The sequence below is a fragment of the Babylonia areolata genome, chromosome 26 (assembly GCF_041734735.1).
Source record: "Babylonia areolata isolate BAREFJ2019XMU chromosome 26, ASM4173473v1, whole genome shotgun sequence".
Classification (NCBI taxonomy): domain Eukaryota; kingdom Metazoa; phylum Mollusca; class Gastropoda; order Neogastropoda; family Buccinidae; genus Babylonia; species Babylonia areolata.
Window position 1 is genome coordinate 46,174,174 of NC_134901.1, and position 15,022 is coordinate 46,189,195.

A 15,022-nucleotide genomic window follows, 5' to 3' on the forward strand; every position below is an offset into this window, starting at 1 on the left:
GTATTATTATCAAGAAAAGGAAAAAACCAAAAAAAACCAAACAAAACAAACCACGTCATAACCTGATAATAAAAGACCCCTTCTCCTCACCTGACAATAAATGACCCCTGTTCTCACCTGATGAAAAGACCCCCTACCCACTGTTCTCACCTGATAAAAGACCCCCTGTGTTGTTCTCACCTGACAACAAAAGACCCCCTACCCCCTGTTCTCACCTGACAACAAAAGACCCCCTACCCCCTGTTCTCACCTGACAACAAAAGACCCCTACCCCCTGTTCTCACCTGACAACAAAAGACCCCCTGTGTTGTTCTCACCTGACAACAAAAGACCCCCTACCCCCTGTTCTCACCTGACAACAAAAGACCCCCTACCCCCTGTTCTCACCTGACAACAAAAGACCCCCTACCCCCTGTTCTCACCTGACAACAAAAGACCCCCTACCCCCTGTTCTCACCTGACAACAAAAGACCCCCTACCCCCTGTTCTCACCTGACAACAAAAGACCCCTACCCCCTGTTCTCACCTGACAACAAAAGACCCCCTACCCCCTGTTCTCACCTGACAACAAAAGACCCCCTACCCCCTGTTCTCACCTGACAACAAAAGACCCCCTACCCCCTGTTCTCACCTGACAACAAAAGACCCCTACCCCCTGTTCTCACCTGACAACAAAAGACCCCCTACCCCCTGTTCTCACCTGACAACAAAAGACCCCTACCCCCTGTTCTCACCTGACAACAAAAGACCCCCTAGCCCCTGTTCTCACCTGACAACAAAAGACCCCCTACCCCCTGTTCTCACCTGACAACAAAAGACCCCCTACCCCCTGTTCTCACCTGACAACAAAAGACCCCCTACCCCCTGTTCTCACCTGACAACAAAAGACCCTCTGTCTTCAAACAGCTGCGGCTGCTGTCGGAACACAGACAGCAGCGCCACCATCAGAGGGGGAAACAACTGGTTCAGCCCCTCCGTGGACTGCGCGATGTCGTGGACGGAGGAGGGGGCAGGGGAAGGAGGAGGAGGCACAGTTCCCTTCCCCCCTACCTCCAACAGGTCCGGCGCCATGCGGTTGCCTGTGGGGCTGGAGGCAATCTCCACCAGGATCCTGAGGACGTGGAGCACCACCTGGGTGGAGAGAAAGTTTGGTTAACTCACTCAGTACTGACAGTTAGCTCCCCTGACTTTCTCCACACATGACCCATTTGTATGGGTAAGAAATTAAATCGCCAAAAATACAAATGGATTTATGAATGAAAACTTCCAAACTGATCAGTAGCATAACGAGTTAGTTGGGGACAAAATATAAAGCGTCCTCCCTCCTTATGATATCATACAGTGACATGATGAAAACATCCATACTTTTTGTTCAAAATCTGCACAGACTGATGACTTGTAAACGAATTCAGAAAAGCACAAAGAGTTTAAAAATGATTAAATTCAGAACATTATACATCCACGATAAGGCTCCTTCATCTAAATCTGTTGTCTGCCTTGTGACTGAGACGAAACTGGGTCAGGCGCCATTGCTGACATGCACTGCTCACACCAACCAGTCACCGTGAAAATAACTCTCCTGCTTGCGAGCACAGCATCACACACAGCATTCATTGGTCACAGCGGAGAGCGAAAAGGTCAGTTTAGAGTTTCTTAGCTCACAACATCATTATGGAAATTAGGTGCCACTCCAAAAATCCAAAACTAACAAAGGCCCGATCAGGGTCTATCGTCTTAAATGGTCATATACATTTGGACCCCGAACATAGCCCTTCATTCACAGTGAGTTAAAGCTGTTGACTGCCGCTGGTGAGTATGTTCATTAGACGGAAAGGATATCAACTCACTACCCCTTTGAATGTCCATGGTATGTTCATTAGTTGGAAGGGCTGTCAACTGACTATCTTTTCAAATGTCCATGGTATGTTCATTAGTTGGAAGGGCTGTCAACTGACTACCCCTTTGAATGTCCATGGTATGTTCATTAGTTGGAAGGGCTGTCAACTGACTACCTTTTTGAATGTTTATGTTCATTAGTTGGAAGGGCTGTCAACTGACTACCCTTTGAATGTCCATGGTATGCTCATTAGTTGGAAGGGCTGTCAACTGACTACCCCTTTGAATGTCCACGGTATGTTCATCAGTTGGAAGGGCTGTCAACTGACTACCCTTTTTGAATGTCCACGGTATGTTCATCAGTTGGAAGGGCTGTCAACTGACTACCTTTTTGAATGTCCACGGTATGTTCATCAGTTGGAAGGGCTGTCAACTGACTACCTTTTTGAATGTCCACGGTATGTTCATCAGTTGGAAGGGCTGTCAACTGACTACCTTTTTGAATGTCCATGGTATGTTCATTAGTTGGAAGGGCTGTCAACTGACTACCTTTTTGAATGTCCATGGTATGTTCATTAGTTGGAAGGGCTGTCAACTGACTACCTTTTTGAATGTCCATGGTATGTTCATTAGTTGGAAGGGCTGTCAACTGACTACCCCTTTGAATGTCCATGGTATGTTCATCAGTTGGAAGGGCTGTCAACTGACTACCTTTTTGAATATCCACGGTATGTTCATCAGTTGGAAGGGCTGTCAACTGACTACCCCTTTGAATGTCCATGGTATGTTCATCAGTTGGAAGGGCTGTCAACTGACTACCTTTTTGAATATCCACGGTATGTTCATCAGTTGGAAGGGCTGTCAACTGACTACCCCTTTGAATGTCCATGGTATGTTCATTAGTTGGAAGGGCTGTCAACTGACTACCCCTTTGAATGTCCATGGTATGTTCATTAGTTGGAAGGGCTGTCAACTGACTACCTTTTTGAATGTCCATGGTATGTTCATTAGTTGGAAGGGCTGTCAACTGACTACCCCTTTGAATGTCCATGGTATGTTCATTAGTTGGAAGGGCTGTCAACTGACTACCCTTTTAAATGTCCACGGTATGTTCATCAGTTGGAAGGGCTGTCAACTGACTACCCTTTTGAATGTCCATGGTATGTTCATTAGTTGGAAGGGCTGTCAACTGGCTACCCCTTTGAATGTCCATGGTATGTTCATTAGTTGGAAGGGCTGTCAACTGACTACCCCTTTGAATGTCCATGGTATGTTCATTAGTTGGAAGGGCTGTCAACTGACTACCTTTTTGAATGTCCATGGTATGTTCATTAGTTGGAAGGGCTGTCAACTGACTACCCCTTTGAATGTCCATGGTATGTTCATTAGTTGGAAGGGCTGTCAACTGACTATCAGTGATAGGATCAACTGATCTAACTCATTATCACAAAACTTGGGCATGAGTGCTGTTATGTATTTGACACATACATGACACAAAACAAAATGTTGTTGTGATATATCAAGACACGTAGATATATGGCATGAGTGTTGTACAGCTTTGTCACGCAAATGACAAAACAAAATGCTGTTGTGATATATCAAAAGACACGTAGATATATGGCATGAGTGTTGTACAGCTTTGTCACGCAAATGACACAAAACAAAATGCTGTTGTGATATATTCCAAAGGCACATGGATACATGGCAAGAGTGCTGTACAGATTTGTCACATCAATGACTTAAAACAAAATGTTGTTTTGATATATCAAAAGGCACACAGACAACAGAGATATGAGCGCTTACATTTTCTGATTCGTCAGTCACAGCGTTCATCACTTGTTGAAAAAAAGCTGGGACACACTTGAAAGTCTGAAAAAACAGCAACATAAAAAAACAACCCTCAGAATGATAATAATAATAATGATAATAATAATAATGGTATTTACTATTCATACAGCGCTGAATGTTGTGCAGAGACAAATCAAAGCGCTTTGGCTCCAGTCATTCACACACATGCCTGACTGTAAAACTGGAGAGACAAGGAAGAGGCAGGGAAGGGAGGCTGTTTTGGGAAGAGGTGGGTCTGAAGAACGGCTTGACGGGAAGTGGGGGTGGGAGGGGGTCTGGGGGGTGGGGTGGGGGTGCTACAGGGGGTCAGAGAGACAGAAACCTGTGTGTGAGAGTGTGTGTGTGTGTGTGTGTGCCTGCGTGCGTGCACATGTGTGTGTGTGTGTGTGTGTGTGTGTGTGTGTGTGTGGCACACAGACAGAGAAATGTAGATTATAATTCAAATATACTTATACATATTGATTTCATTTACTATGACAAATATGACAAAATCTGGCAGAACCAATATCAAAACTAAACCTGAGACTGAGACATTATGGGAACAAACCTCAAAACATGACCATGAAACACACAGTCACAGTACACATGTTCCCTCCCTTGATTCTTTTTTTTAAATCATTTTTTAATAAATGCCCCAATGAAAAAACAACAACAACACAGACGTGTGAAAATACAGTGTAACATCTGAAAAAGAAAAAAAACCAACAAAAACAGCAACACCAAAAGAGTAATCAGACTGAAAATCTTACATCATAATACACAATCTTTGAATGACAATATTCAAAGACTCACATGCCAAAAAAAGAGAGAAAAAACCCAAAAAAAACAAATACCCCCCCACCACCCAAAACACACACACACAAACATGCACCAGTCTATGTGAAATTTTACAAAGAACCAGTCTATGTGAATTTTTTTTTATTATTTTTAAAATTTTTTTACAAAGAACCACTCTGTGAAATTTTACACAGGTGCTATTGATTTTTTTTTTTTTTTTCATACAAAGCACATTACCTTGATGGGCACTCTGGCCAGTAGGTATTCAATCCACTTCAGGACGGCCACTCGGGTATGGACATTCTTGTGTCCCAAATGCTGTACCAATACACGAACCACCGAGTCAACGTCCATGTGTATTACAACACTGCCAAGAAAAAAACACAAAAATTTAGAACAAACATCGTAATTATTTATATTTGTATTTGTATTTCATTTTATCACAACAGATTTCTCTGTGTGAAATTGGGGCTGCTCTCCCCAGGGAGAGTGTGTCGCTACGCTACAGTGCCACCCATTTTTTAAATTTTTTCCTGCATGCAGTTTTATTTGTTTTTCCTATCGAAGTGGATTTTTTGACAGAATTTTGCCAGGAACAACACTTTTGTTGTCGTGGGTTCTTTTATGTGTGCTAAGTGCATGCTGCACACGGGACCTCGGTTTATCGTCTCATCTGAATGACTAGCGTCCAGACCACCACTCAAAGTCTAGTGGAAGGGGAGAAAAATATCAGCGGCTGAGCCATGATTCGAACCAGCGCGCTCAGATTCTCTCGCTTCCAAGGCAGACGTGTAGCCTCTAGGCCATCACTCCACTATTATTATCATTATCTAAATAAACAAAACGAGGCAAAGCCTTTAACTCACTCAGTACGGCCAGTCCTCTCTTCTCCTCTACACAGACCCCTCGGATGTCCAGTGGGTGTCTGAATGACCCAACCTTTAGCTTCCGTCGTCAGAATTATGGTATTCTTTGTCAACATTCACGTCTTCAGTATAAAAGCCTTCCGCTTGCAATATTTTGATGATGGTAACTGGGGTGAAACGCTGTTAACTTGTGTGTTGCACTTTATCCAGTCAAAGAATCATGAGGAGAAAAAAAAAGAGATTTAAAAAATCGTTGAAAAGTGCTCTGTATTAGATATGATATATAAAATAAGCTTCAAAGAAAAAAAAAAGAAGAAGAAGAAAAAAAAAAAGGTATGTGAGTGTGATGGAACCATGCATGTTTAGTTCTGAAACAAGCAGACTAATCCCCACAGCTGCGGCGCATCTGACGTCATTTGACAAAATTGAACACTTAAAGCAATGTTGACGCTTTCTTCTTTGTGCAATAAATAGATGTCATTGTAGTGGACGTAATAACGCCGTTTAAATCATGTTTTTTGTCTGTTTCATTATATCTCCATTATTCTTTTATTTTGGCGGTAAAGGAGACTTTGCTATCCCTTCAAGCACAAAGCAACACACAGTAGATCTCTAGATCTGCACAAACCAGTCGAAGCCTACAACGAGCTGAAAGAAACGATTGATTCCATTTTTATTTTACATTCATTCCATTCAATTCAGTGTCCATTTTTAGAATATTTATATGCAGTAAACAAGTTGATGGTGTAGTTAGTATTACTGTATGTGTTCTGTTCTGTCCAGAATTTGTATTTCTTTCCTTTTAATTGTGAACAAGAAAAACGAGGTCATGTCTTCGAATACAACCTACTTGTTAGTAGGCTTAACTCAGTGGGAAGCAGTTATCAGAATTTTCGGATTTTGAAACAAAACTCAACGAAATAAACTGTTAATGATTCAGAAAAAACAGCTTGATTTGGGAGACTTACAACTTTTCATACTATGTTTAAGTCAAATTTGGTTTTGGCAGACAAAGTATTTCCAGAGAAAATGGCAATGTTAAAGTTTACCACGGACATGCAGACAGACAACCGAACACCGGGTTAAAACATAGACTCACTTTATTTAGACAAGTGAGTCAAAAAAGGAAAAAAAAGGTGGATTTGCATGCACTCCCCAGAGTGAGAGAGAGAGAGCAGCCCTGAATTTTCAGACAGAGATTTTAATCTATTTTTATCTGTTGTGACGAAAAAACTAACTCAACAATGCAATGCCTTACCCAATTTCAGCATCCTAAAATTTCTGTAGCTATTTGCACAGCATGTTTTGTGTATATTGTAAAGCAGGCGTGCAGTATGGCAAATGAAAATCATTTGACCTTTGTCATCCACTCTCAGAAGGTAAATTGTGGTGTGAATCACCTGAAAAACCGCTGTCATAACCCCTAACCTGATAACGGCATAACATGCTTTCCTGTGCAGCTGCCAAAATTCCAATTAAGGGAAAGTGTGTAGCGTTGTCATCAGGTCAGCAAAGGGTTATGATGGTGGTTTTCAGGTAACTTACGCCACAATTTACAAACTCAGAGTGGATGAAAAAGGTCAAATGATTGTTATCTATGTCTATACTTGATGCCTGCATTGCAATACACACAAAATACACCGTGCACAGAGCTCCAGGAATTTAGGATGCTAACACTGGATACTGCTGCCTTACTCTGTGTCTGTCGTCTCGTCTTCTTTGGATGCAGAATCCTGATCAGCGTTCAGTGTTGGAGAACAGCGGCCGTCGATGTCCACAGCCTTCATCAGATTGTGCAGAGAGTGGTTCAGCGATTCTGCTGCGCTTTTCACTCTGTCACGCATCACCAACACCACAGTTCATTTCATCATTTCCAGTAACTGACATCATGGGGTATGATGTGTGTACATGTGTGTGTGTGTGTGAGCTGTGTGTGTGTGTGTGTGTGTGTGTGTGTGTGTGTCTGTGTGTGTGTGTGCCTTTTTGTGTAGCTGATCACTGTAGGACAGACATGGCAGGATGGTGTTGAGCATGACAATAACACAAACACAAATACAGACACACACACACACACACCACAATCACCCAACCCCCATTCTCACACACACACCACACTCACACAACCCCACCCCACAAACACACACTCACAGTAACACACACACCCACCCACCCACCATTTGTACAGCTGATCGGTTCAGGACAGACATGACACAATGGTGCTGAACACAACAAGAACAAAAGCACACACACACACCCCCACACACACCACAATAACACCCTCCCCACACACACACACCCACACACACCACAACAACACCCTCCCCACACACACACACCACAACACCCTCCCCACACCCACACACCACAACACCCTCCCCACACACACACACACCACAACAACACCCTCCCCACACACACACACCCACACACACCACAATAACACCCTCCCCACACACACACACCCACACACACCACAACAACACCCTCCCCACACCCACACACACCACAACAACACCCTCCCCACACCCACACACACCACAACAACACCCTCCCCACACACACACACCACAATAACACCCTCCACACACCCACACACACCACAATAACACCCTCCACACACCCACACACACCACAACAACACCCTCCCCACACACACACACCCACACACACCACAACAACACCCTCCCCACACACACACACCCACACACACCACAACAACACCCTCCCCACACACACCCACACACACCACAATAACACCCTCCCCACACACACACACACACACACACACCACAACAACACCCTCCCCACACACACACACCCACACACACCACAACAACACCCTCCCCACACACACACACCCACACACTCATAATACACACAGCACAATCACACACACACACCACTATCACACCCTCCCACACCCACATCCACACTGCACACACACATACCACTATCACACACACAGACTACACACACTCTCACTCACACATTCTCACTCTTTGGTAATCCTAGTCACAATCATGTTGTGAGTATTATTTCGAATGACAATGAAAACTCTTTGAAAGCTCTAGCTAGATTCATTGCAGAAGCAATGCTTGTGAGAAAAAAGTTAATGGAACAAAATGACAAATAATCCAATGATGATCCACATTTAACCGTACGTTTCATGTACGTATCTGTATGCATGTGAGTGCGTGCATTATTAAGTATGTATTTTGCGCGAACGCACGTGTGTATGTGTGTGTGTGTGCATGTGTGTGTATGCGTGTGTGTGTGTGTGTGATGTTAGAACCATTCAAGAGGTGCTTAATATGATATCCCTCTTGTCCTGAGGGCTGTATTGCTATGTGGACAATAAATGACTTTTTATGCAGCTGATCGCTGTAGGATTGACATGGCAGGATCGTGCTGAACGTTACAAGAACACACACACACACACACACACCTACAATCACACCCTACCAAACACACCCACCCACACACCCCTAGACATACATTCTCACACACACCCCAACCCACACCCTCACACACACATACAGACCACAATCACACATACAAACCACACACACACACCCACTCACCCACTGCCACTCTCCCTCTACCACCACCCCCCCACCCTCACGCACCTTTTATGCAGCTGATCGCTGTAGGGCAAACACGGCAGGATGGCGTTGAGCATGCCCGGTAGGTGTGGGAGCATGGTTGCAGGGGACAAGGCAGAGAACTCTTTCAGCCAGGCCAGCGCTGTGGACTGGGCCAGCAGACGTCTGCTCTGACCGTGAACCACCAGAACGTTGGCCATGGATGTCAGGCTGACCAGATTCTCCTGGAATGAAGTCTGGCACTTGATGTTCAGCAGGAAGTCTGCCAGCAGGTCCTGACACCTGTTGAAGAGAGCAGCACCCACCACAGTGTTTCTGTCATTGTTCAGCTTTGGTTTTGGGTCTGTAGTGATGGCTCCAGGAGACTACTACACATCTCCTACAAGGAGCACAAGACCAAGGACTATGTGCGGAACCTGGTCAGCAACCTTGTTGGGCCCCAAGAACCACTGCTGGCGACTGTCAAATGACGGAAGATGGCATGGTTTGGTCACGTCATACGACATAACACCCTCTCCAAAACCATCCTGCAAGGGACTGTAGAGGGAGGGCGCAGATGGGGGCGGCAGAGAAAGAGCTGGTCTGACAACATCAAGGAATGGACCAAACTGACGATGCCAGATCTCACGACAGCTGCCAACAGAACGGCGTGGCAAGCTATGACATCTTCCTCATGTCCCCCCAACGACCCCAGCGGTCGAGAGAATGAGTGAGTGAGTGATGGTCTAGAGGTAATGCGTCCGCCTTGGAAGCGAGAGAATCTGAGCACACTGGTTCAAATCCCAGCACGTTCTAGTATTTTCTCCCCCTCCACTAGACCTTGAGTGGTGGTCTGGAAACTAACCATTCGGTTGTGGCGATAAACCAAGGTCTCGTGTGCAGCATGCACTTAGCGCATATAAAAGAACCCACAGCTATAAAAGGACTGTCCCTGGCAAATTCTATAGGAAAATCCATTTTGATAGGAAAAAAACCCCCAAAACAACAACTGCAGGCAGGAAAAAATACCAAAAAAATGGGTGGCGCTCACAGTGTAGCAACATGCTCTCCCTGCGGAGAGCAGCCTGAATTTCACACAGAGAAATCTGTTGTATGACCAAAACGAGTAATACAATATCATAATACAGTAGCTTTTGAAACAGCCCTAATTGTGTGTTGTCACATTGTTGACTTTGGTCTTGACCATGTGCATGCATGCAGGCAAACACACACACACACACACACACGCTACCAATGTTTTTGCTACCTCCATGTGTAATGTGTTGTTCTGGTGGTGTCACTGTGTAGTGTTGGGTCCCTTCCACTTCCCTGGGATGGATATCTATATCTATATATGCACACGTATATATATCTGTCTACTTGTCTATCTACATATATCCTTTGGCCATATCACATCAGCTACATCATCTGCTTTAGATGTTGACTTTAAATCCCAACATCCCCCCAAAAACAGAATATGGCTGCATGCATGGTGGGCATGGGGGTAGAAATGGTCATTCATGTAAAAATTCACTTGTACATATGGGCAAACATAAAACTTGCAGCTGTTGAATGCAGAAGAAGAAGAAGATGATGAAGAAGGAGAAGAAGAAGACTGGAGAAACATGAACGCCAACACACACATGTGCTCTCTCACACGTCCTTGATACATCAACGTTAACTCTTTCACAACCACAGGTAACTTCAGTGGACCAGACAATTCACTGCGACTTTAATCGACATTGAGGGCTCATGTTTGATGGACAGTTTTTCACATTGTAACAAAGTTTGATGGCTGCAGCCAACTTCCCCAGACAGGAAACTGACTGATCGTCCCTCCCTTTAGCGAGTTTGAAGTGAACCAGTCCACTGTGTTGCCCTGACATGAACTGATGCATGGGACTGACAGCTTCCAGTCTAAAACACTGTGTTGTCCTGACATGAACTGATGCATGGGACTGACAGCTTCCAGTCTAAAACACTGTGCTGCTAGGGAGTGTCTTCACACGGAAACTTGGCAGTGAAAGAGTTAAAATGTACCCACCCATACCACGGCTATCCATCTTCCCTCCACCCTGAAAACAAGCCAATCTTTTGCAGCGTACTCACAGTCTGCAAACCTCTGTCTTCTCATCCCCCAGAATCAGGAACAGGCCGTCCAGCAGTTCTGGAAGAAAGGTGAGAACCTTGCTGTCTGGCACTGCGTTCAGTGTGTCAATCTGAAAACGGGAGTAAAAAAAAAAAACACGTCAAAAATCATTCTCAACACGAAGCTGTTTATTTTTAAACACACACACACACACACACAAACACACACAGAAAGAACTGTGTTGATGATATAAAAAATCATTTTCAACATGAAGTCATTTAGTTTTAAACACACACACATGCACGCACACACACACACACACACTCACTGTTCATATGCATGCAGAAAAAAAAATCCAGGGCTCAAGTTTCATGTCCAGTGCTCTCATCATCTGTCTTTGGTGTACCTCTCTCTCTGTCTGTCACACACATAAACACACACACACATACCCTCACAGCAACGTACCCATGACAACACAAACTGACGTCCCGCAGTGTTGACGGTGTAAATCCTCTCCCTCAAGATGGGGACAAACGACACAAGGTTGAAGGACGAGCTCTCCGACACAATATCCTGCCGAGAAATTGTCAACATAAATCAGACGAAAAAACATCCAGCATCACAGCAACCTTTCTTTGTCACTCTACCACTGAAGCCTCCACACACAGCCACTCTCTCTTTTTTCCTTCTACCTTTCTCTCTCACTCTCTCTCTCTCTGCATCTCTCTCTTCCTCACATTGAGTGAATCAGTGATACGAGAAGCTTGGTGCATACACACACACACACACATATCCAGTCCATGTGAATATCAATATCTAATTAAGGATATGAGGTGCTTTATTGATGTATGTATACATATCTATCTATCTATATCTATATATCTATCTATCTCTCTCTATACATACATTTATATTAGTACACACACACACACGACATATATATATATAGAGAGAGAGAGAGAGAGAGAGAGAGAGAAATTAAAAAAAAAATATATATATATAGATAGAGATAGAGATAGAGAGATAGATAGATAGATATAAAGTCTGCATTAATATCAATAACTGAATAAAAAATTAATCTCTCTCTCTCTCTCTCTCTCTCTAAGGGGGCTCTTCTTTATCTGTGCTCAAGGCTTCAGCTTGGTTCGGAGTCAATCCAGTCATGAGAAAGCCCTGCATGACTGCTGGACTCTGAGACCCCATTAAACTGAAAACTCTGACGACAATTCACAGTGCTGAAATAAGCTGCCAAACAAATACTAAATCAACTTGGACACTGAAGACGAAGATTTTACTGGATTCAGTGAGCAGGATGACGTTGAATAAATGTGACTATCCCTAAATTATGGATCTTATTTTCATTGTATTTATTTATTATTTTTTTGTGGCACTAGCAGTATTTTCACTTGCTTTTCTTTGTGTTGTTCCCGCTTGTGTTTATTTCATAACCTACAGTATTGACAGCTTTTCTGTAGTATCAGTACGTGTTCCTGTGCCGGAAATAAGTGTGGCTTATAAACCAGTGCGGCTTATGTATGTATAAAGTTAAGTTTTTTAGTGGGTGCAGCTTATATACCAGTGTGCTCAATAGACCGAACTTTACGGTAAATAATATCAGATAATGTGTAATCTAAATATCAGCTCTGACCCAAAGACCTTAAATAACTGTCTCAATCAATGTCTACACTTTGAACAGAGTTGAAAAGTACATAAAACAGATTTTTTTTCCAGCTCGCCCAGTTGCTATCTTGATACAAAAATTTAAGACGAGCAGAAATGTAATCAACCTTGAATACTGTGAGTCGTGTGACAACTTTGAATGAAAACTCAAATACTCAAGTGGCCAACAGATGGCCAACAGATCTGAGTGGCAAATACTCTTGTAACATCAACTGCTAAAGTTCATATGATATAATATTTGTAAAAAGGATAAAGTCAAAGAAAGAGAGAGAGAGACAGAGAGAGACAGACAGAGAGAAACAGAGACAGACAAAGTGAAAGTCAAACACACCATGAGATGATGAGTTAACTTGTACAGTTTAACACACACACACACACACACACACACACACACACACACACCTAAACACACAGGTAAACACATATCACTCATATACATGTCAAGCACACACAGACATGGAAACAGACAGACAGACACACACACACACACACACACCAAAACCTAAAAATAATCAATAGAAATAGAAACAAAACAAATGACAAAACAATCAAAAGGAAAATATATCTCTTTTTTTTTGTCCTCACCTTCAACAACCTATCCAGAATTGCAGCCCCATTTCTCACTTCCTCGTTAGGGTGTGTCATCAGCTGCAAGTTCAATACAGGGCAACTAAATCATATAAATAGCAGCAACACCCGTCAACAGTGACATGAATGATACAAACAGCAACAACAATAATGGTGACAATGACACGACCTGGACATTTTTTACCCCCATCACCACCCAACGATAACAATGATCAGAATGAAATGATAACAGTGGGAACAGAACAGAACATTGAAGTCAAACGCACACACTTTACAAAGAAAGGTTGAGTCCTAACAACTAAAATACCAGCATACCATCCCATCCCCCCCCTAAAAAAAAACAAAACAAAACAACAACAACAAAAAAAACTCCACTGGGTTGCCATTTTGTGGGGGGTTTCGGGGGGTGGGGGCAGGGAGGAGGGGAGGTTAGGGGTAGTTTCTTTGTTTCAGAGACACTAAGGTACAGAGTTGCCTGTCTCAGTCAGTCAGTGACAACCGCCTCACTGACTCTGTTCCACCCCAGAGGGTTAATTCTTTCAGTATCATTTCACATGTACTGCGTGACACTCTATGTTGTCAGGACAGCTTAATGACAACTTTACTGGTCAGCTTTTTTCTTTCCTTCTTTCTTTTTGAATACAGAAATGCAAATTGCAAAAACAGTTTGTACGATTTCTTGTATACATCAGTCGTGTATAATTTGACGTATTTGGCTCAGAAAGAGTGGGTGCACACACACACATATACATGCACACACACATGCGTGCACACACACACACACACACTGCATGTGCACACACACACACACACACACACACTGCATGTGCACACACACACACACACACACTGCATGTGCACACACACACACACACACACACACACACACACACACTGCATGTGCACACACACACACACATGCACACACACACAGCAGACACCAACACACACCCACACCCATACCCTCCTGCCCCCCCCCCCCCCACACACACACAAACTCTCATACACACACACTCATAGTCATACACACACACACACCTTCCAAAAAAAACAAACAAAAAACCAAACCCCAACAGCCTGCCTTACCTTACACAGCGCCTCAAAGAGCTCATTGAAGAAAGGGAGAGCAGTGGACCTGAGGACCTTGATGATGTTGAACAGAGTCTCACAGGCCTGGAACTGCACAGAAGAGTCCGGGTCCTGGCAGCACGCCAACGCTGGCAGGATCAACTCCCTAGTGAACTCCTTGGTGTACTGCACACCATATGTAAAAAAAAAAGAAAAAAAGACGATGATGATGATGATATGGATACTTACACAGCCGCCTATCATTGGTCAAAGACCAAGCTCTAAGCACTTTACGAACATGGACTCACACAACAGGCTGTCTACCTGGGTAGAACCAACTGACAGCTGCCGTTGGGTGCTCATCGTTTGCAAGAGATACTCAGATAGTAGCCATGGAGCAACTACAAACAACATATCGGAATTAAAAATTTTTTTTATTCTTTTATTTTTGTTGGCTTACAGTACAACATGTGTAACACTGGAACAAGAAAAGAAAAAAAAGGAGCATGTCATTATTACAAATATTAAAGTTTGTGTTGTACATGCAGCGATTGTTCTTTGGATTTCAAACAGACAGAATAAAGGGGAAGACAACCAGGCACACTCAGAGGATGGGAACGAGAAAGGAAGGGATTCAGAGAGAGGGAGAGAGAGGGAGAGAGAGAGAGGGAGAGAGGTAGAGAGAAAAG

The 15,022-nt window shown here is 43.6% G+C and overlaps 1 protein-coding gene across 1 annotated transcript in view; it reads right to left on the reverse strand.

Annotated features, from left to right (window-relative positions):
* Positions 1 to 15,022, reverse strand: part of LOC143300843 (protein VAC14 homolog) — a 42,584-nt gene that overhangs the window by 22,572 nt on the left and 4,990 nt on the right. Inside the window, exons 3-11 of the mRNA XM_076614782.1 lie at positions 14,352 to 14,519; positions 13,263 to 13,325; positions 11,463 to 11,570; positions 11,018 to 11,127; positions 8,954 to 9,211; positions 7,023 to 7,160; positions 4,699 to 4,828; positions 3,640 to 3,705; positions 875 to 1,131 (exon numbers count right to left, since the gene is read on the reverse strand). Coding sequence (XP_076470897.1) covers positions 875 to 1,131; positions 3,640 to 3,705; positions 4,699 to 4,828; positions 7,023 to 7,160; positions 8,954 to 9,211; positions 11,018 to 11,127; positions 11,463 to 11,570; positions 13,263 to 13,325; positions 14,352 to 14,519 — 1,298 coding nt within the window. The remainder of the gene's footprint in view (positions 1 to 874; positions 1,132 to 3,639; positions 3,706 to 4,698; positions 4,829 to 7,022; positions 7,161 to 8,953; positions 9,212 to 11,017; positions 11,128 to 11,462; positions 11,571 to 13,262; positions 13,326 to 14,351; positions 14,520 to 15,022) is intronic.